The 20,523-nt window shown below is 51.4% G+C and overlaps 6 protein-coding genes across 6 annotated transcripts; 4 read left to right on the top strand and 2 right to left on the bottom strand.

The window, feature by feature from the left end:
* The first annotated feature begins 3,233 nt into the window (after positions 1 to 3,233).
* Positions 3,234 to 5,084, top strand: PSV08DRAFT_48519 (cyclin-like protein). Its single transcript, XM_066093978.1, has 2 exons — positions 3,234 to 3,387; positions 3,459 to 5,084. The coding sequence occupies exon 2, from the start codon at positions 3,688 to 3,690 to the stop codon at positions 4,909 to 4,911; it is 1,224 nt and encodes a 407-aa protein (XP_065948948.1). The 5' UTR covers positions 3,234 to 3,387; positions 3,459 to 3,687; the 3' UTR covers positions 4,912 to 5,084.
* A 757-nt stretch (positions 5,085 to 5,841) lies between these two features.
* Positions 5,842 to 6,285, top strand: PSV08DRAFT_248741 (uncharacterized protein; the record flags this gene model as incomplete). Its single annotated transcript, XM_066092373.1, has 2 exons — positions 5,842 to 5,850; positions 5,923 to 6,285. The coding sequence occupies 2 exons, from the start codon at positions 5,842 to 5,844 to the stop codon at positions 6,283 to 6,285; spliced, it is 372 nt and encodes a 123-aa protein (XP_065948947.1).
* A 1,281-nt stretch (positions 6,286 to 7,566) lies between these two features.
* On the top strand, positions 7,567 to 9,789 carry PSV08DRAFT_410658 (major facilitator superfamily domain-containing protein). Its single transcript, XM_014228560.1, has 6 exons — positions 7,567 to 7,999; positions 8,055 to 8,168; positions 8,234 to 8,366; positions 8,417 to 9,081; positions 9,137 to 9,360; positions 9,410 to 9,789. The coding sequence occupies exons 1-6, from the start codon at positions 7,675 to 7,677 to the stop codon at positions 9,455 to 9,457; spliced, it is 1,509 nt and encodes a 502-aa protein (XP_014084035.1). The 5' UTR covers positions 7,567 to 7,674; the 3' UTR covers positions 9,458 to 9,789.
* A 408-nt stretch (positions 9,790 to 10,197) lies between these two features.
* Positions 10,198 to 11,419, bottom strand: PSV08DRAFT_352997 (uncharacterized protein; the record flags this gene model as incomplete). Its single annotated transcript, XM_066092854.1, has 2 exons — positions 10,198 to 10,806; positions 10,859 to 11,419. 2 exons carry the CDS (start codon positions 11,417 to 11,419, stop codon positions 10,198 to 10,200), a joined length of 1,170 nt encoding a protein of 389 aa, XP_065948946.1.
* Positions 11,420 to 12,395: 976 nt separating this feature from the next.
* Positions 12,396 to 13,135, top strand: PSV08DRAFT_363451 (uncharacterized protein; the record flags this gene model as incomplete). The annotated part of the gene is made up of 2 exons (XM_014228558.1): positions 12,396 to 12,641; positions 12,692 to 13,135. 2 exons carry the CDS (start codon positions 12,396 to 12,398, stop codon positions 13,133 to 13,135), a joined length of 690 nt encoding a protein of 229 aa, XP_014084033.1.
* A 765-nt stretch (positions 13,136 to 13,900) lies between these two features.
* PSV08DRAFT_225818 (uncharacterized protein) lies at positions 13,901 to 20,152 on the bottom strand (the record flags this gene model as incomplete). The annotated part of the gene is made up of 5 exons (XM_014228557.2): positions 13,901 to 17,895; positions 17,948 to 18,872; positions 18,970 to 18,994; positions 19,699 to 19,737; positions 20,125 to 20,152. 5 exons carry the CDS (start codon positions 20,150 to 20,152, stop codon positions 13,924 to 13,926), a joined length of 4,989 nt encoding a protein of 1,662 aa, XP_014084032.1. The 3' UTR covers positions 13,901 to 13,923.
* Between the last annotated feature and the right edge of the window lie 371 nt (positions 20,153 to 20,523).

Genomic DNA, 20,523 nt, shown 5'->3' with positions numbered 1-20,523 from the left:
CACGTGTGTGCACTGGCAGTAGTAGCGATGGATGGGCATCATTGCAGACCGAGAGGGCTTGGAATGCAGTAAGTATGACGGGCACAAGTACGCAATCGTGGATGACGGCGGGATGAAGATGTGCAGGTCATCCAAGGCAGATGTGGAGGTGCTAGTGGGGTGGGTTGTAGGGCCGAGTGGGTGCTAGTAAGCCTGCAGGAACTCGACGCCATTTGACACTTTGTGATGCAGCCGCGCAGAGCTTGCACTCGCCTAATGTGAGGAGCCGTGGCCCGCATGGCATGCTAGTTGCGAGGCGATGATATGCACGTACTTACCGTGGGCATCTAGGGCATCGACGTTTGCGTCGTTGCTTGTGGAAGATGGATGGTAAGCAGAGCAAGCAGAGGGTAGAATGCTACTTGGCCAGCCGGGCCTGAGGGGGCTAGGGAGGGGGCTGCATGCGGCGCCTTGTGGTCTTTGTGCGCAATGGCGCTCCCTACAACAAGGCAGGTGTAAGTAAGTATGCCAGTGACTCCATTGCGCCCGCGGTGCTGTATGATGTTGAGCAAGGGGACGGCTAAAGCGGGAGGTTCAAGGGCGTTGGGGTGGGACGCTTTGGGGCTGGCTCGGGCTGGGCAGGAGCAGAATTGGCAATTTCACGCCCTCTGCTAGGTTCAGACACGCGTTGCTAGTAGATTGAGCCAAACGCGTGGACCCCGGCCTGCGCCCGCCAACAGCCAACGATGGCAGCCGAGCTGGACAGCCTCGGGCGGGCGAAACACCAAATGCTATTTGCTGCCACTGACCAAACCGTGGTTTCAACGGCCGGCACCGCGGGCAGGGCCAGCCAGCCAGCCAGCCAGGCCAGTGTTGCACCAGCTGCACCGACGGCGGCGCGAGGGGGTGTGCCGTCGAGTCATCCGCGAGCCCTGGGCGGGCGGTGGTTTCCTCCTGGGGGCTGCAAAGGGGAGGGGGCTCTGTTGCTCCAGCGCAGCACAGCACAGCACCGCCAAAGCGGCTGTCGACGACGACCTTCGCAGCGACTGGCGAGATACGACGCGCGACAAGGATGCAACGTGCCGGCAGGCTGCTTTTGCTGGACCTAGTGCGGCCGAGTGGTAAAAGGAGGAGGCCTTAGTCCCTCCGCTGGCCAGATGATGACGATGTGGGATCAAAGGGCCCCCCGCCTGGCCGAGGCCTAGCCTCAGCAGCGCATAGTGTGTCAGGGGAACCACGACGCTGCGTAAATGCAAACAGCGAGTGCGCCGGCCCAGCGCCCTATGCTCGCCGCTTGGCCATGTCCAAAGCATCTTGTTTCCTGTGCGCGGGCGGGGGGAGACATTGGACAGCCATCGCAGGCCATGCTGCAACCTTGTATAGCTCTGCATGAGTGGCCTCACCGGACCTAGCCCACGCCGCTGATTCGAGCAGACGACATGCTCACGGTGCAGCCACCGCTCAGCTCAGCCCAAGCCCGTCCGCGCTGCCCGTCCATCCCCTCTATCCAAACCCATCCTCCGACAACCTGCCCGCTGTAACTAAGCAGTAATAATAATAACACTTGGCTGCTTCTGCCACTGCCTACCTGCTGGCGCGGCCGGCGGCGGTGCGTTGGGCGAACAAGCAAATAGCCAGAGCACACACACACACACCCACACCCACACCCACTCACTCGCGCACACACGCACAGCGCCGGCTGTGTCGCGACAGCCTGCGGGAGCCGCGACATTGAGTAGTGACATTTGGCGCAGCACACAGACACGACTAGCACGCGTTCAACGAGCGTGTTCCTGGACGAAGCTTCCCAGGCGCAGAAAACGCCATGGTTGATCCACAATGGGGCACGACGGCGGCGGAACATGCATCGGTTGGCTGTGCGCTCTGGGCGTACGAGGTTCCCTGTTCCCATGCTGTACAAGCTGCCGTCGCCCGCATCCGGCTAGTCCATCTCTCCTAGGGCCTTGCTCGCCCACTCGTTTTCTCCAGCCTGCCTCCGTCTGTATCGTGCTCTCTTCTCCCTCTCCTCTCCCTCCCTCCCATATCCTCTCTTTCATTACGGTCGAGCACGGAGAAACTTTGGATCTGATGTGGTGCTGACACTCTCGGCTCCTGTCTTTCCATAAAACTCCCCGCCTCCTGCTCTCGGTCACCCACTCCCGACCGCCGTCTCTCCTCGAATAGGACCGTGAAGAGTACCAGACTCCCTGTGCCCTCCACCGCTACCCATTCATCCGCCGACTCCCTCCCTCGTCTCTCGCTGGACGTAGAGATACTCGCTGTACTCTAGTCCTTCGCTCCGCATACAGCCGCCAACCCCCACAGACCCCCCTGTATCAACAGCCTCGCGTGTGACAATTGGGCTCTCATCTCGGTAGGTTAACCCTCTTTCTCCCATCTAGCTCCGGATTCCCCGGCCTGTTTGTCTTTGGATCCTGCGACCGACATTTCCTCCCCCCAAATACCGTATTCGACACCCACCCTATGGACCAAAGCGAGGTTGAGTCAGCTGGAAGGAGGTAGCTTGGCAAGTGTTCAAGGTAGATTGGTAAGGGCGTCCCATAGGCGGACGGGGTTATGTTTGGAGTCGAGGTGTATGGCTCTGTTGGAACTGTGTCTGGAAGGCCCAGGTATGGGCGTTTGGTTGCGTTCCAGGCGTGCGGATTATTCTTGCCCGTTGTACCATCGACCAAGAGGCCGCCTCGGCAATATCACGATACTCCCTTGCAATCACAACTGCATGCCATGCCTGCGTCCGTCATGATGCCACGTCCGACATCTAGAGATCGACCGTCAACCAGAGGTATTCTTCGGCTCATTGCCATGGGTGAGCTTGCAATATGGATTTGCTCTTCACGATTCACCGCTCGTCACCTGACCTTGCCGGCACTACTGTGGCTCCGTATCCGATCACGCCGCTCTCGTCTTAGTCAGGCGTCCACTTCCACGGCTCTCACCATCGACGAACCCCCATTTGTATCGCCAGTCGGAACCTCCAGGATTGTTTCTCTACCTATCAAGGCTTTTGCCTCTTCACACACAAACACTGACCATCTTCCCCTTTAGACTGTCTGCCACAAGCCGCACCAAGCTTCCACCAGCGCCGAACAAGTCTTGCAACGTAGGTGCTCACCATTGTGACGTTTTCATGACATGTACTGACCCTTGTTCAGACCTAGTATCCAATTACGGATACTTGTATTGTAATTCATCTTCTGGCGATTTACCCAACCCGGCGGACTCGTTAGCTCGTGCTCTGCCCCATTTCGAGACCCCGTTCAATTTCAAACTGTCTTCTGGATGCAATTAGCAAGGAACTCGCCCTCTTCGACTTCTTCCACTGTCTTTTTTTGTGTTTTTGCACATACCTCACTCGCTCACTAACATAATAGCACTAATTCTGTCAAGGTATGTGGCGCGCTCAAGGTCTTGGCATCAAGTCAAGCAGCTTAGATCAACCACTAACACGATTGGACTAGGCTCTGTCCACTACAACTGGTTCCCGATATTACGCACTCACCAAAGTCGGACCACACAGACCTTCACCTATACCAACTAATAACAGTCTCTACACTCGTTGCCCTCCAGGCTGCCACTCTCTAATCCAGCTCACCTTTTGAAGCTATCCACTCACTCAACCACTATACTACCCACGTCTATCCCGGAGACCTGACGATCACCACCTTGACATACCGACACCATTTCACAATGGCGTACGACCAGCAGCAGCAGCAGTCCCGCTACGGCAACTGCGACTCGTACTTTGTCGAGTCACATGACGATGGTGTCTACGCCATGCGAGCCGAGGCTAGAGAAAGGCACCGAGCCGTATCCAAGATGCAACAACGAGCCATCGCTGAAGAGCTTTCCAGGCTAACAGCCGATGAATACCAAGAGGATATCATGCAACACATGATGCACATGGAATCACAAACCCTCCCCGATGTCAACTCTATCGACATCCAGACTGAGATCCAGTGGTTCATGCGCCCATATCTCCTTGATTTCCTGGTAGAAGCTCACGCTGCATTCCAGCTCCTCCCCGAGACTCTGTTCCTTGCCGTCAACCTTCTCGATCGCTACTGCTCCCGCCGTGTCGTTTACAAGCGTCACTACCAGCTCGTCGGATGTGCTGCCCTCCTCATTGCTGCCAAGTACGGCGACAAGAAAGATCGTGTACCTACTGTACGGGAACTCAAGTCCATGTGCTGCTCTCTGTACGACGATGAGATGTTCACCCAGATGGAGTGGCACGTGCTACAGACTCTCAACTGGATGATTGGCCACACCACAGTCGATGCATTCCTCCAGATTGCGCTGTCCGAGGCCCCATACGATGCCGAGGTTGAGCACATGACGCTTTACATTGCTGAGATTGCACTTTTCCACAAGGAGTTTGTTTCCACGCGCCCATCTGTTCTCGCACGATCTGCTCTCGCTCTTGCGAGGTGCATCCTTTCGCGACCACAAGCACGCAACACCGACTGGTCTGGCGCCTACGACCCACAAACAGTGATTGGCCTATCCAACCACCTGTACCAGCCATCTCCTGTGCTCTCTCGCAAGTATGCTTCCATGCACCTGTCAGCCGTGTCTGCTACCGTCGATGAGTTCCTTCAGCGACAAGCACAGATCGCGCGCCGACAAGCAGCTCCGCCAACACCGCCGCCTACTGTAGTCATTGACGAGCCCAAGCCTGCTTCGGAACCGTTTGGCCCTCAAACACCTAACAAGAACCCATACGCCTCTGTCATGCAGAACGGATGCCCTACCCCGCCAATCACACCTGAAGGCGAGCAGTTCACGTATGGTCACGTTGTCAAGTCGCAGCCTGCTTCCCTGTATCCCACCACACCTACATCGGAGCATGCGCCACCCCAACATCAGGGTCAATACTTCCACAACCAGTATCTCCACCCCCAGCACATGTAAGCAACTACTTGCGCCAGGTAGTGGCTGGTCATCTTCTCTGTCAAAATAACTCCCACCCTCTTGGGCCGTCTCGTCATTGTCCAAGAGGGTTGCGTTGTACCAAAAACACTCGTACATGTGCCTCTTTGCACGGTAATCCTTTCTAGCATCTCCAAGCGTTTGTTCCCTGTTATTCTGCGATATCAAAGAACACCCCTTTCCTGTTTCGAGCATTTTCTTTTGTTAAGTCCGACCAAAAAAATACTGCACCCTCGCCCGCTTCTTGGCCTACTTGCTCTAGTCAGTGGCTCGGTTTGCGGGGCCTAGGTCAAGTCGAGTACCCTTCTTCTTGGACATTGTCTCCATCTAATATGGGTCTTCCGACCTGCACCCACGGCTTGAGGGGAGGAAAAGCGGCTGGAGGGTGAAATTGGAATACAAGCAAGCAAGCACAATCAAGCTCACTCGCAGATGTTGTTTGCTTAAGCGAGCAGAGATACCCTTCTTTTTTTTCTCAATTGGAATCTTTTTTTTCGGGCCCCCTTTTTTGTTCCATGGGTGTCCGATGTTTGTCTTTTGCGTGTTTGGTGGGATGGTGAAGAGGGAGCGTGGGCATGCTACAAGCATGGTTGACGTCTAGATTGTACTTGACAGCGGGGCTGGAAGCGCTACGAACATCAAATAGCTATAGAAACGGTCGCCCTTCACCACTTGGTTCTCCTTGCACGCATTTTCTCTGGTGTATCCATGTCTATGTGTTTCAGCCTGTGATGGACCCAGCAACTTGCGTTGGGCGAGTGGATGCTTTGATGTTATGCGACGCAAGCTACGTCCACTTGCCACAGGTTTCAAAGTAAGCAATGCAACTTGAAGTCTTTAAGATTGCCATGCTCTGCCCATCGAGCAGTCAAGCACTACATTCACGTCATTTCGATGCATATGTTGGCGAGTATGCCTCTAGTGAGTATTCCCAACACACGGCGCCTAGGCGGGCCCTACGTATCAGCGCCTTCAATTCACTAACCGCTCAAGATCTCCATAACCGCTACCAGCACACCCACGGGGGGCTACCGAATCTTCTCGCCCTACACCGACGACGACACGGCATTTGCAAACAACACGCTCTGTCCGCGATATGCCGAGTGCGATCCGACATCCGCCCCACCGTCTCCTGCATCCATCGAATCGCTCGAAATCTTCGACAGCATTCCTTGGCGAAGAGACTACATCGCGCTGGACCCGCGTACCAGGGCCAGACGTAACCGACTACGTGCAGAATGGATGCAGAATAAACTCCGCGCCACAATCGTAGTTGTACTTTTGCTGCTCGCCGTCCTGGCTGCCGGCATCGCGCTAGTCCTCTATCTATCTGTTGCGCATGAAAAAAGCAAGTGAGAAAGGAAAGGAACAAAAAAAAGAGAGAGACAGACAGACAGAGAAGGGGGGGCAGGTCGGGGATGGTGTGTGTGTGACGCACATACTCCTCCAAGACTCAAACATGAGGCGAACATTTGCAGGGTACCCACCACCACCACCACCCCCCAAAAGAAAACCCGCAGAGCATGGCCTTTTTGAGAGAGAGAGATCCCCGGGGAGGAGGACAGTAGTTAGTGGCCTTTGAACGATTGCGTATGCCCACAGTTTCGCATACGGTCATGCTCCTCATAGCTACAGGACCACACAGCTTCCTTTCCAAAGTGGGTTGACAAACGCAGACGTGGCATGGGCTATTTTCCAAGGACGAACCCGGTAATACATACTAGGCAGTATCTTGGGAGTGGAGAGGAGAGGGGTTGGCAAGGCAAGACATTTGTCCGCAAGGAAGTACCCTTGAGAGCCTGCGCCCCCTTCCCCCCCCCCCCCCCCCCCCCCCCCTGTTCCGCGGGTGTGCTTACTTGGAGAGAGCGAGGTAGGACACTTGGGCTTTTGAGCAAAAGGAGCAGGTTGTGTGGGTCTAGAAAGGTGTTTGCTTTGAACGGGAATACTAGTTTAACTCCCCTTTTTGCTTACTTTTGTACTACTACTTGGTGGTACACACACACATACACAGAGAGAGAGAGAGAGAGAGAGAGGAATATACGGCAGGACATTACTTAGTAGTCGCTGATGATCAACAAATAATACCAATGATATCGTACGTTGAGGGAGACCCATTTTTTTTAGGGAGCGTAAGCGTTTTATTTTAGGGGACGGAATTGCGTGTTTATTATTGTTGCCCTTTCCCTCCCCTTTTACCTGACCCTTTCTTCCGTGGAACAAAGTTCGGCCCCAATGCGTTGGTCCTTTGGTGTGTGTGTATGTGTGTGTACTGGGATGATCCCTTCTTTCCTTTGCTCTGCTGGTCCTTTTTTTTTGGTCTTACCGGGGGTTTATTAGGACGAATGAACGTTGAAAGGTTGGAACTACCTGGAAGCGGTAAATAATATTGTTGTGGGGTGGTTTATGCGCTCGGATTATTTACGGATCCACCCGGTTGTTCCCCTGGGCGATTAGGTGAAAGTGGGGAAGGAGGATGGTTGTTAGCGAAATGGGAGGGTTGTTGCCTTGCGTGGCGAGTTGGGAAAAGGTGCTTGGTGAGTTTGAGTAAGTGTATGTACGGATGGTGAGAGGTGCGTTATCGTGATCACGTGGGTGGTGTCTTATCGTGAGGTTTCGCGATAACAGCAACCTAAAGGGGAGAGAGAGGAGAGATGGGGCTGTGCTACTGTACGTCAGACATACATACACAACAAGCAGTGGTGACGATGCAAGCCCGTGGTATAGATTTCGCATCATACATGATAAATGTCTGAATTCCATAGTCGCAGGCTTCTGCGCACTCCGTCTCCTCCACTCCGTCGTGCTTCACCCAGCCCATCTACAGTACACAAACGCGCAATATGGCCCTTGGTACTCCTCCTCGTTCTCGTCCATCTTTCAGCTGTCTTGTATACGCTTCCGCTTAATCGGGTGATTGAACTTCGTCTATGTCAAGCGCATTACGAGCTGCGTGATCCATCGGCCATACGGCCAGATGGCTCGATACCAGAGAAGCTGTGTAAAATAGATGATGTGCAGCGTCGTCTTGCGTGGTTGCAAGGTACTATGGAGACGACGCTTGTTGTTTGTGGTATGTGGGTGATGATTTTTATTTATTCTCCTCGGTACTGATACCACGCTCACAGACTTCATCGTAACAATACCATTCAGCTTTGTCGCTGAGAGATGGGGCATCAAGATTGTACTGTTGTGCAACTTGGTGCCGAGGATTTTCATGAGCGCCTGGGCTATGCTTGTTGGTATGTATCCTCATTACCTTTTCTACCACATTGCATGTGATATTCTGTTCTAAACATTCTATCAGGAAATCTCCCGCATATCCTCCCTACCAATGCCATTATCGCCAGCCCATTCCTCAATGTCCTTGGAGGCGAATGCGTATTTCAGTCCACCATTTTCACATTGACTTCGGCACTGGCTTGTGAATATGTGGAACGGTATGTCAACCACCCAACTTCAGATATCACAAGAAACTAATCCACTGAAGAGCATCCTACTTCTCCTATATCAGTTCCACATCCTACATCGTCTCCTTTCTCGGACCAACCCTCGCTGCATTCACCATGAGCAACAGTCTCTGGCTCCCCTTCTGGCTCAACATCGCTCTCCTCCTCTGTGCCATACCAACTATCAGCTTACTCCCTTCAATTTCAAAAACACCAACTCTCTCTACGACCTCAGATTCCGTTTCCCAAGACCCAGATGAAGAAGCCGGACCATTGCTTCCAGGCAGAACCACCAGACATGGCGAGGACTTTGAAAGGCATGCCAGCTTCTTCCAAAGCATACTGCACGCAACACGCAAAATGAGACGTTTAGTCATTGGCCGCCGCAAATTCCAAGTCCTGCTTTGCTCCTTCTTTCTTACTGCGCTAGCGAGTTCAGACACGAAGTTGCTGGTGCAATATATCTCCAAGCGATACGAGTGGACTTTTGCACAGGCAGGCTACATGCTCTCCGCCAAGGCACTGGTGAATTTCACCTTACTGGCTATAATCGTCCCGCGCATCATTCGGACCTCCATGTCGTCAAAGACGGTCCACGGGTCTGAAGTGCGGCTTAATATTATAGGTGCAGAAGTAAGCATTGCGGTTTCGGTGGTGGGCGTGCTGTGTGTGGCACTAGCGTCCAGGTTTTGGATGCTGCTTGCTGGTACGTAGACAGGATGGCGTTAATCGGGTAGAGATATGCTGACATTCACTGCTAGCTTTGATTTTATATGCTCTTGGCTCTGCGCTGCCAGTTTTTACCATGTCGCTGGTCAAGTCACCTCTTATTGCGCTGGCGCATTCGGATGTCCAGGACTTCAGTATAGTCATGCTGACCAAGACGCTTGGGTCTTTGGTTGGTGCTCCTTTGATGACTGTTCTGTGGGTCCAGGCTATAAAGCTTGGGGGTATTGGTGTTGGCTTACCGTACTTTTTCTCTGCTGTAAGTTATGTCATCGATCGGATGAACAACTGGCTAATTCATCACGTAGTGTATATATCTCATTGCAGCATTCGTCATTGCACGCTTACGAAACTAAAGAAAGATTTGGTATCAACTGGAGATGCACATTCACACCAGGTTCGCTTCTCAGTTCCGTATAGCTAGAACAATAAGTAGAGCAGGGAGAATCGACAAGATCCATGCGCTAACACCAAACGTTCCCTTGATATCATACTGAAACTATGACCAAAGGATGTCAAAGAGAAAACTAGCAATGAAGAAAACAACGAATATATCCAAGAGGATGATATCGCGGTCATAATTTTCTTGACAGAAGACACCCCACGTCACAGTGGGCTCCCAACAAGCATCTGCCCTAGGCGGAAGGCTCGACCTTGGGTGAAGGGGAATAGAAAAATATTCAAGCTTTTACGTTAAGCGAATGTCAAGGATATCGTATGCACTTTAAAGACTAATGAACAAAATAAATTCCAAGTAAAAGAGGATAACGCCTAAGAAATGACCTTGTTGATGTTAAAGTGCAAAAAGACGATCGCCTCTCTACACCGTATTGAGCAGTAATATATACTCTCAACAGTTGAAAGGCTTCGCTATCTAAGGCACATGTGCATCCAACACTTCTCTGCTACAACTCCTCTGCTCCAACCAGCATTCTGTGCGAAACCCGTTCTCGAAAACCATACCTGATGTGTTGCTTTGAGGTGCACCTTCGAGCAGTTGGTGCGTCGATAGTCCGTAACCTATTCCAGCAATCCCGCAATCGTGCTTTACTGCTAGCTTGGGGACTTTCGTTGCACATTTCCCGCACTGGAATTCTTAATTGTTTGCTGGGGGCTGTCTATTCCCCTCTTGATACCAATCTTCAGCCTGGTCGTAGTTGGGATGTCTCAATCTGCTTTCGTTCATTCTTGGGCTGTGGAAGTCACGTTCTTGGCCCTGTACTTGTCGGTTGCTGCAATGCGGGCTATTCAAGCTTCTCTCTGGACCTTGTAGCTGTTGGGTACAGTACTGAGGGCTAGTGAAATTTCCCTCCAAAGGCTGTGCGTGGTGGTTACCATGCCATGACGGCCCCCAACGCTCCGCCCTAGAATCGTCTGCTCTATAAGGCGATAATTCTTGTGGTGAGACGAATCGATTGCTAGAGGCCTCACTGAACCTGGGTGTTGCTTCTCCAGCATGATTTCCCTGACTTGACAGCGGCACAACTGCCCTGGCCGTCATGTGGGCATAGTCCGGATGTGGATGACCTCTACTGTGACGGCTAGGTTGTAACAAAATTCTTTCGGCTTCGTTGTTCTCATTTCCTACGAAATTTTTCCCCGGAGCGTCGAGAGTGTAGTTTCTAATTTCGGCATTTACGGAATCTTGCATCCGGCCATTGAACATTGAGTTATGACCAGCGATCTTGACATCCGTCATTGTGAACTAGATTGTTGTCAGTATTAATATACATCAAAACTAAAGAATCAAGCTTTACAGTGAGCGTTCTGGTAGGCTGATGAGCCGACTGGTTTGGATGCGGGTCCATGGATGCGCCAGTTGTATCCTTAGCGCTGTGAGATGCGCCCCTTCTATCTGACCCTGTTACAGGAGTTTCCACACAAAGCTTCTCACAAGATGATTCAACCCTCTGTCGAAGATCCACGAGGGCTTCTTGATGTTCTTGAGAGATGTATAAATGCAGTAGATTCCTCTTCTTATCAAGTGTTTCGAACGCTAATATGATCTTATCTTTTGATGTGACTGGCGCCCAGTCAATAACAAAGATTCGCTTTGGCTTAAGGAGATGTAGCACCTGACATGCGATACCAGATATGGATATCAGAACAGGGAGGACGGGACTGTGGTCGTCGTCGTCGACGTGTTGACGGCCGAGGCGTTGAAGAGTATAAAGTAATAGCCTGATATTCGTTGCTTCGTCACGGTAAATCGAATTGCAGTGAACGAACTCAGTGTAAAGTCTCTGGAGGCTAATAGCCGATGAGGATAAGTAAACCAGGAGCTGGCTAACGCTTGCTGCACAGCCAACGAGTTCCATATTTGTATTGTATTGAAGACGGGACAGGTTTGCGGAAATTTGACGATGAAGGACCATCAGCCAGGTGGAAATCAATCAAATAGAAACCGCCGCCTGATTTTAGTTGTCTACGTTGAAGAGCATGCAGCCACAGGAAGTTGGTGGTAATAAGCGAACCCATGTCAGCCTGTTCTATCCCATCAACACACACACACACACACACACACACACACACACACACACACACGCAAAACCAACGTGGCACCATAAGGTCATCTCAAAATACTATAATCCGGTGAATTTGACTTCTGGTATCGTTTCAAAATGATCTGCAAGGCAGAAATCAGCCTCTCGTGCCATGATTTAGTTTGCGCATACCCTTTCGTAGGGTTACACGAAATGCAGCCGCAACGTGACACAGCCTTCCTGTATAAATTTTGTCCAAATTTCTAGCAAATAAGATAGTCTGAGCAGTCTTCTTACAGCATGTTAAGCTACAAATGCTTCCCTATTGCTATCCGTACTAATCAGGTCGGGGTATGCGTCGATGGAAGGAATCATTTCGCCCCCATAGCCAGCGTAGTCTGTACCCGTTTCGATAGACTTGAGGGTAGAATGACGGATGCTAAAGTAATCCCTGAGAAGGCTACGTTGTCACTGCCTAAGCGCCAGTCCTTTGGCAGATACAGCGTCTGCAACCTTAATTGGTAGCCCAATACCAAGAGGTAACGCACGGCATACTACCCCTATGTCTTCACCGGAAATATACCCTGTATCATTCGCTGGGGTAGCTCTCTGATCCTAGGAGCCTGTTTTATAGCCACGATAAGCCATTTTGGCTCCAAGAAATTTGTGATGCCAACACAGGCCTGCAGTGCTACTTCTCCAACCCCTCGCCTTCGACTTTCTGCTCTTTCGGTACTCACACGCATACAAGGAAGGTACTCAGCCTTAGCATATCCTTAATCCAACAGAATCCACCCTCAGGTATTACAATATGGCAGATACTCCTAACATGCATTGCGAGATGAGGGAGAACCTTATCTCTGGAACGAATCAGGTCGGCAACCGTGACATCGGGAGAGACACAGTCCAGAACAGTATCAGTTTTAGAGGTTCCGGGAGAGATCTTATACTAGGATTGGTGGGTTTGGTGGTTGTTGTGGGAATAGTGGCTGTGGCCGTTACCGTACCTCTCAAACTCGTGCACAACACCTCTGGAGCCTCCACCGACAGCGGATCTGTGAGCACATCAAGTCCAAATACCAAAACAACCAGCTCACAAACAAGCAGAAAGATCTCAAACCATCCACAAGTTTTCCACTCTCTTCAAGTATCTTGGAAGCTCCACCTGAAAAGCCTGCCACTCCAGCCTCGTCATACCCCCTTATGTCCGCACTCGCCACCGCACTCTCAAGCATCAGCCGTGCCACCTCTCCAACGCCCCAGCCTCCCGCTCCTGCGATCCAGTCTGCCTCCCCAATACTCCAATCACCCTCCCCAACCCGAAAAGAAGCAATAACGTCCTATGCCGCCCTCCTCACCCCGGGCGCACTCTGCACTGCAGACTCGCAATGCTCGCCAAACATCTGCTACAAGGAACCCAATACCGTGACGTACTGCTGCGGGCCAACGATAACGGGGTGTCCCGGGTGGCCGTGTAGCGACCCGGGACATCGCGACTGCAAAGATCCGTTCAAGTGTGACTTCCAGGCGTTCACTTGTTCGTTGGGGTAGAATAAGGGAAAGAGGTAGAGTAGGGGCTGGGGTTAGATGTGGCAGTACGATGAGATTCTCTCCTTTATTTTGTTTTACTCTTTTTGTTAGCAAGCATAAGGGAGGTGGTTTTGAACGAGCGTACTGTTTATTTAACCGATGAGGATACGTATTTACTGTACAGAGGTTGTATCATATGCAGTCATGTCTGTAAGTAGTTGCCTCGGCATCTTGTACGTAATAATACAGTCTGATTCTTAGACCGCTGTCTATGCTAAAAGCAAGTCTCTTCTCAGCAACGCACAACAAGACTTAACAACTGACAAACTAACCAAAAAAAGAAAAGAAAACTGGGATTATCAGTTTTACTGGAACAAATCATCTTCTTCATTCTTACGCACACTACACAGAAAGAAATCTGCCGTACAAATATCTCCTGAAGCAACGAAGCCCACACATATTCCAAAAGGGGGGGAAGACAGCCCCACCGTCCCGAGATATGCAATCTAGCGCATCTTATAAAAGTATAGAGGCAAGATAATGAGATAAAAAAAGAGGAAAAGTCATGGTACATGGGTAGTGGTGTGGTGATATAGCGACCTAGAGAAGAAATAAGCAGCGCGATAACTCCTTTTTTCTCTATCTCCCTTAGAAATATGTGCGTGTATACCAAAAAAACACAACAGCCTCCCCTACATGTTCTCCGTTATGCCTAAAACGCCATGCATGGGTGAATGCATCCGACAGCCCCAACAACCTAAACCAAGAGGGGAAGAAGAGGGGGTATGTACAAAGTGATTACTGAAACTCTAGCGACGTGCTTGTGTCTGAGAGAACCAGTCATCTTGCGTAGAGTGGTATTGTCTCCGCATTTCCGCCTCCTCTTCTTCTTGGCTTGATCGAAGGATCTCTTGCATGGCCTGGATATCGTTGATGATGACGTTGAACGCTTCGGTGACCTCCTTAAGGACAACGTTGCGGTTGTAGTCGGATCGGTGCTTCCAGATGGCATCCATGAGCGCGGCATTGATTTGCTCTAGTTGTTCGAGTGAACAACCGGATGTAGACTGCACAAGCTTATCGTGCAAGGCCGTAACAAGTGCATCGTCGATAATGAGCTGAGGCTTCGGCTCCTCGTCATTCAAAATCTGGTTGAGATTCGAGTGATGTGGAGGTGCAGGCGCTGGCATGGAAGTAACATATTGCGGTGATTGCGAGGGTTGAGAGTTTGACGGTTGACTGCTGACGTAGTGGACTTCTGTTTTGGGGACGTGGTCAGTTGTTGGTGCTGGGGAGATACGGGGCGAGAGTTGGAAGCGTCGAGCAAAGAAATTTGGCGAACCTTGTGTGTCAGGAAGCTGTGAGCCGCTCTGTTCTGGCAGCATCTCCGAAAAGTTGGGGATGCCAGTGGGGGCAACACCATTGCTACTCTGAGTACTGAACTTGTTGTCTGAAGACCTGTGCGAAGTCTTTTGACCAGAAGTTGTCGTGGAAGCGCTGTTGTGGTAGTCATTGGGATGCGAGTTCGGCGCCATGAATGTGCGACCCGCAATCTGCGACTTCTGCGTCTGAGTTCCCTGAGTGTCAATCCTACTTGGAGTCTGGAAGTGGAAATCATGTTGCGTATTGGTATTCAAATCTTGGCTGTCAGTCATGTGTGTGTCATCGTTGGAAGGCGCGGTAGAGCCGTTGGTTGCGTGCTGTGTGCCATTAGATAACTCCGCAGCATGAACAGGCCGCAACGGAGTTACAGGTGGCATAGCCAAGTGCCCAGGAATGGGTTCGCCCAAGACAATAGGCCCCGAGGTCTCCGTTGTACCGATTGACTGCTCAGGAGGCACCCGGGCGATATCAGCAAACTCTTTGTTCGCCGCCATGGCCTTCTCCCGCTTCTCTTGCGCCTTGCGCTCCCTCTCGAGTTCGCGCTGATATACTGCCTCACATTCTGCGAGCAGGCCGGGATTTTGCTGCATGAAGAAGTTATCGAGATCGACCTCGACGTTTGTAATCATCTCATTACCCTTCAAGGTTCGTTCGGCATCTCCAAAAGTCTTAGCATCTTTGACAAGAGTCTTGATATCAAAGAGGTAATCTGCTGGGCGCTTGTAGTAACCGTTCGAAAGGCGTTTCTCAATTGTACTGAGGTCCAAGTTGTAATACTTGTTGCCACTCTCCACGTGCAAAAGGACGTCGACACCCTTGGAATCTTTAGAGAACTCCCATGGTCGTATGGCACCCTGCTCTTCTTGCTCGTCGTGTGGCAAGTCTGACCGGACAAAGTCAGGGTCCTGTTCCTCAAGCAAATAAGAGTACCAGCTTTCTTCCAGGATTGGCTTGAAGAACTTCCTGTGGCTCCTCTTCAGCTGATCCATGATGGGCTGGATGACTATCTTCATCTTGTTGAGCGTGAGTCTGTCTTGTTTCTTCTGCCACTTTTCGCGAGCTGCAAGTTCTTTAGGATCAATAACCGGCTCAACGATGGGAGCGGCCTCCAGTTCAGGCAGTACGCGCTTCTTCCTATTATCAGGATCGGGGAAATCTGCAGGAGACATGCGGATGTAGTGGCTGATGTTGTTAAAGAATTCCGAGCGGCCTTCTTGGTCCGGTCGCTTGAGCTGAAACTGGTTCGTCTGTGAGAAGGAGAAGAGATCCATCATCATCTGTCGGTCAGGCTTCTCATTTTCACTTGATAGTTCCATGATACCCAGAACCATGATTGGCTCATTGGCACCAATACTTCGCAAAAGAAGCTTGAACGTTTTGATCGCTTGTGCGGGTAGTGTTTGGTACCAAACGTCGACTGCAGGGATGTAGATGACACTGGGCTTGTGTCGCCTCACTTCCGTGAACAGTTGCGTGATGGCTGCCTCGGGTGTTCGGGTTGAGTCTTCCAAGATGGTTGGAAGGTCAAAGGATTGAACATGCAATCCCTCTATTCTGTTCAACAACGCAGCACCAAGATATTGCTGACCCATGCCTTGGAGACCACTGATGAGTAGACGAGGCCTGAAGATCCTGCTGCTTTCGAAATTTCGCATAGTGGCCTCACGCTCGAAACCTTTCTCGTCGTCTCGATCGTCAAATTCAGCTTCTTCGAGTGCCGTGAGTTTCTTTCTCCGAGGAATAAGTTCGTCAATACGCTTGATGATTGCCTCAAGGGGTTTCCGCAGCAGTGGCTCGATGTTCTTGCCCAATGGCGCTGCGCTTGCTGTGACGGTTCGCTGAGAGGAAGGAACCATCTTGTTGACTGAGATCATGAAATCCTTTGCTAGGATCTTGATGTTGCTCGGATCAATCAACAATTTCTTTTCAGATGTGTAGATTTGAGGATATGTTCCTTGCACAGCGTTCAAGGCTGCCTCTGTGCACAAGGCCCGAATATCGGCACCACCGTAGCCCTTGGTCAGCTCTGCAAGTTGATCCTTCATATCCGGCTTTAGAGGTGGGTCCCAGTTTTTGGTATGAATGTCGATGATGGCTCGTCGACCTGCAACATTTGGTAGTGGGAAATAGAACTCTCGATCGAATCGTCCTGGACGTCGAAGTGCAGGGTCTACCGAATCAGGTCGATTGGTAGCACCTATGACGATGACCTGCCCACGACCATCCATACCGTCCATTAGGGCAAGAAGGGTTGCGACAATTGAAGCATGGATTTGCTCTTGTTTACTCGATCGAACGGGTGCCAAACCATCGATTTCATCAAAGAAGATGATACTGGGTTGGGTTTTCCGCGCTTCTTCGAACAAAAGACGAAGCTGCCGCTCAGCTTCTCCGACCCACTTGCTCAAGGCATCAGCACCTTTGCGCATGTAGAAGGTGACTTTCTGCCCATGCGTGCTGACACTGGAAGCGAGAGCACGGGCAAGAAGTGTTTTACCGGTACCAGGTGGTCCATGGAACAAAACACCTCGTGGAGGTGTGATCTTGAAGCGTTGGAAAACTTCAGGGTATAGCAGTGGAAGCATGACCATTTCCTTCAGTTTGTTAATGTGATCATCCAAACCGCCTACTCCGTCGAAATTGACGTTTGGATCGACGCCCAGAGGATCGGCGTCCGCAAGAGCCTTCTTGTCCTTGACCTTGCCAAGATTTGCTGGGCCACCACCAGAGGCTTGTTGTGGGTCAGCATTGTGAGTTTGGGGAAACCCAAACCCAGGGGCTGTCGCTGTGGTTGGGGTCATGCCAATCATTCCACCAGCTGGTTTAGGCATCTTCTGGTTCTCATCCTCGCTGCTGTCAGAGTCACCGCCTGCCGCGCCTATGCCAGCTTCGACACCGCCACCAAAGGGACCTTGGCTGCGCCAGAGGCTCCTGTATGTAGATCTGCCACCTCTTGCCCGTGGTTTGTCAGCAACGGGAGGATCGTCGTCATTGTCGAACATAGTGTTCATCTCTGGTCGGACGACACGGTAGTCTACTCCGGTGTTGCGGGCTCGACGTTTGGGCACCGTGTCATAAGACAGGTCCTCGTCCGGCTTTCGGCGGCTCAGTCGCCGTCTTTTGTTATATTCCAGGTCCTGAAGCTCATCCTGCAATTCATCTTGATCCAATCCCGATTCCTCAGACGATGAGTTGCGCCTACTGCGTTGGGACTGACGAGTCTTCCCTCGCAGGCGGTTCGACCGCCTTCCTGAGCCTGAAGCGCTTTCTGATGCAGATGCCTTGCCCTTGTCGTTGTCAGACTCGGATAGTTCTTCCTCTTTTTCGTCCTCGGCTGGGGGTTCAAAGTCACTGCTCTCGTCGGCGGCACGCTTGCGCTTGGATGATGCGGCACGATTCTAGAAGACTGGTTAGTTTGAGCACACAATTCAGAGTCAAATACTGTCATACCCTCAAATTACGGCCATTGCGGGCCACTGGGCCCTCCTCGTCAGAATCCTCAGCAGCACCTTCGTCATGCTGAGATTCTTGAATTACACCTTCCATGTCTTCCTCGCCCTCGGCATCTTCCTCTTGCGCATCTTGGGCAGGTGAGCTGTCCTTGCTTGCCTCCACTTGGGTCTGGGTGCCAGCAACGATGGCGTCGAGGGGACCAGGAGTGTCATCGTGGATCATTGATGTCTCCTGCGAAGCTTCCATAATGGCGCTAGGATGCTCGATCTTGGGACCCTTGCCTCCTCTTGTTGGGCGCGCAATGGGCTCAGGACTGCGAGTTCCTTCACGGATGACGGTGACATGCTTGCCAGAGTCAGAGAGTGCGACGATAGGTTCTTCAATATCATGCGAAAGACGAGTACTACGTCGAGTTCCATGAACCTCTGGTGTTCTTCCGCGCGCAAGTGATTTGCTGCCAGTGCGAGTGCGCAGGTTGCGACTAGAGCTATTGTCGGGCATCTTCAGCTTTACAATAAGCGATGGCTTGTCGACCTTTTCGATGGACGGCTGTGCACGGCGTCGCGAGGCAGGCTTAGGCGAATCGTCTTCCGATGGCGTGTCTTCGATTTCGTCTTCGCTCTCTTCGTATTTGATCTGCTTCTTGGTGGCGCGACGCACACTTCTGCCTGTCGCAGGATTGATTTCTGGCTCCTCTGACTCGGAGCGCTCGGTAAAGGAGTCGTCCGACTCGATTTCGTCGTCGTCGTCGATGTCAGAGCCGCTGTACACGCGCCGCTGGCGCTTCGAGGGCTTCTTTTTGGCCCCCGGCGTGCCTCGGTTGCGACGGCGCTGAGGTGCTGCGCGTCTTTCCGAATCGTCGTAATCAAAGTCGTCGGGATCGGATGCGTTGGGGTCGATGTCGAACTTGCGCTTCGATCGGCTAGACATAGGGACTTGTTTACGGTGAAGCTGTTGCGTTCCTTGGGTAGCGCGGTGAGTGAAGGGGATCCGATGCGTCGCAGCTAGGGCGCACTTACACCGCCCAAATAGGGTATTTGTCAACTTTCACGATTGCATTAGTAGCAGAGAAGGCTCTCATGCATGTGCGCCGATGACGGCAATAGTGCGCGCGATGCTCACTGCCGGTTGGCCGTGTGTCGTGTTGTTGTGAATAGGTGTGCGCCGGCGGGTGCGCGATGCACAAACGAAAAGGACGCCGAAATGGACGCGAAGGACAAATGATAAATGACAGACGCCTCCAAAACCCACGAGAAGTAGGGAAGTCCGAATAGATGATGTCGCTGAGGGGCGTGTGGTTGATGGGGAAGCGCCGCGTTGGAGCTGGTTGACCCAATGTTGGCTGCTCACCCAATGCTAAGCGCGCTAAAACCCAACACGATTTTAGAGCAGGGAACGCTTCTTCGACGCCGCAATCACGACAATAAAGAATGCACTTTGTTTCTCAACATCTAATCATTCAATACGCGTGAAAAGACTCGAAAATCGACGTCGGAAGATGAATTGGGCAAGTTCGGCAACTTTTCGGGAGTCTCCTGGGCGACTCTGGACTGGTATTCGAGCTCTCTTTTTTTCTTTGACAGCTCTTCCTGCCGCCTGTTCCTGCATGATCGACATGCGGCTCCAAAAGCTTAACGCCATTAGAGCTCGCTGGCATCTGTGGGGAAGGGCGAACCACGCACGTGCGCCACGTGCCAGGACGACTCTATCCTCGCAAGCCCCCCTGGACAGTGACGCCCAGAACGTACCATGCTCAATCCTGCTTCCATCGTTCAATAGCAATATATCTATTTCATAATCATAATTGTGCGAGTCTGCGAATTCATCCTGGCACTCGCATGTGGGCCATCGTGAACACACTGCGAATTGACGTAAGGCTCATGTAGAATGAATGAATAACTACGATAAACAGAATGGCCATGCTGCTTTTCTGCAGAATGTGTGATGGAGTGCTTTTGCTGGAGCAGTGATGGTATGTACTTGGGCCTAATTGCACTTGTGTTGTAGTGCGACGAACATCGCAACCACCAAGCGCAGCACACCTCATCAGCGATGCCTATCGACGCTTCGAACCGTCATACAACCATAAGCGGAACATAAAACCATGCGAATCATTTTTTGAATTATTGTTACAGGGAAGGATATTGCATGGTGATCTGAATATGGCTACATACATATCAATATGGTGCTGTCGTGGCGCATTTCGTATTTCTTTTCTTACATCTTCAATTTGCCTTCTACAACCACAGCGTGGTACTTTTGGCAGTACAGGCAGCTATGAGTCAATTTTCTCACTTTTCATATAACAGCTAAATGATTACCACTTTCATTTTGTGCTCAACCGACTACACGCCCTTGACGCTCCATACGCTCCATACGCTCTATACGCTGCCAGCGTGTACAGTCTGTCGCATAGCTATTAGAAAGTCGGCCCAAATGTTTATGCCAAAGTACGACATTGTCCCAAATTCATCTTCTTTATGATTGAAATTTATCAGATAACCTTTTGCACAATTTCGTGTTTTTCATGTCCACTTGGCTTTGCCTCGGAGTTGTTCGCTACCATCCCACCT

The sequence above is a fragment of the Bipolaris maydis genome, assembly GCF_028858645.1.
Source record: "Bipolaris maydis strain C4 unplaced genomic scaffold PSV08scaffold_9, whole genome shotgun sequence".
NCBI lineage: Eukaryota > Fungi > Ascomycota > Dothideomycetes > Pleosporales > Pleosporaceae > Bipolaris > Bipolaris maydis.
Note: the sequence above shows the minus strand (reverse complement) of the source record. Positions and strands in the feature narration are given on the sequence as shown.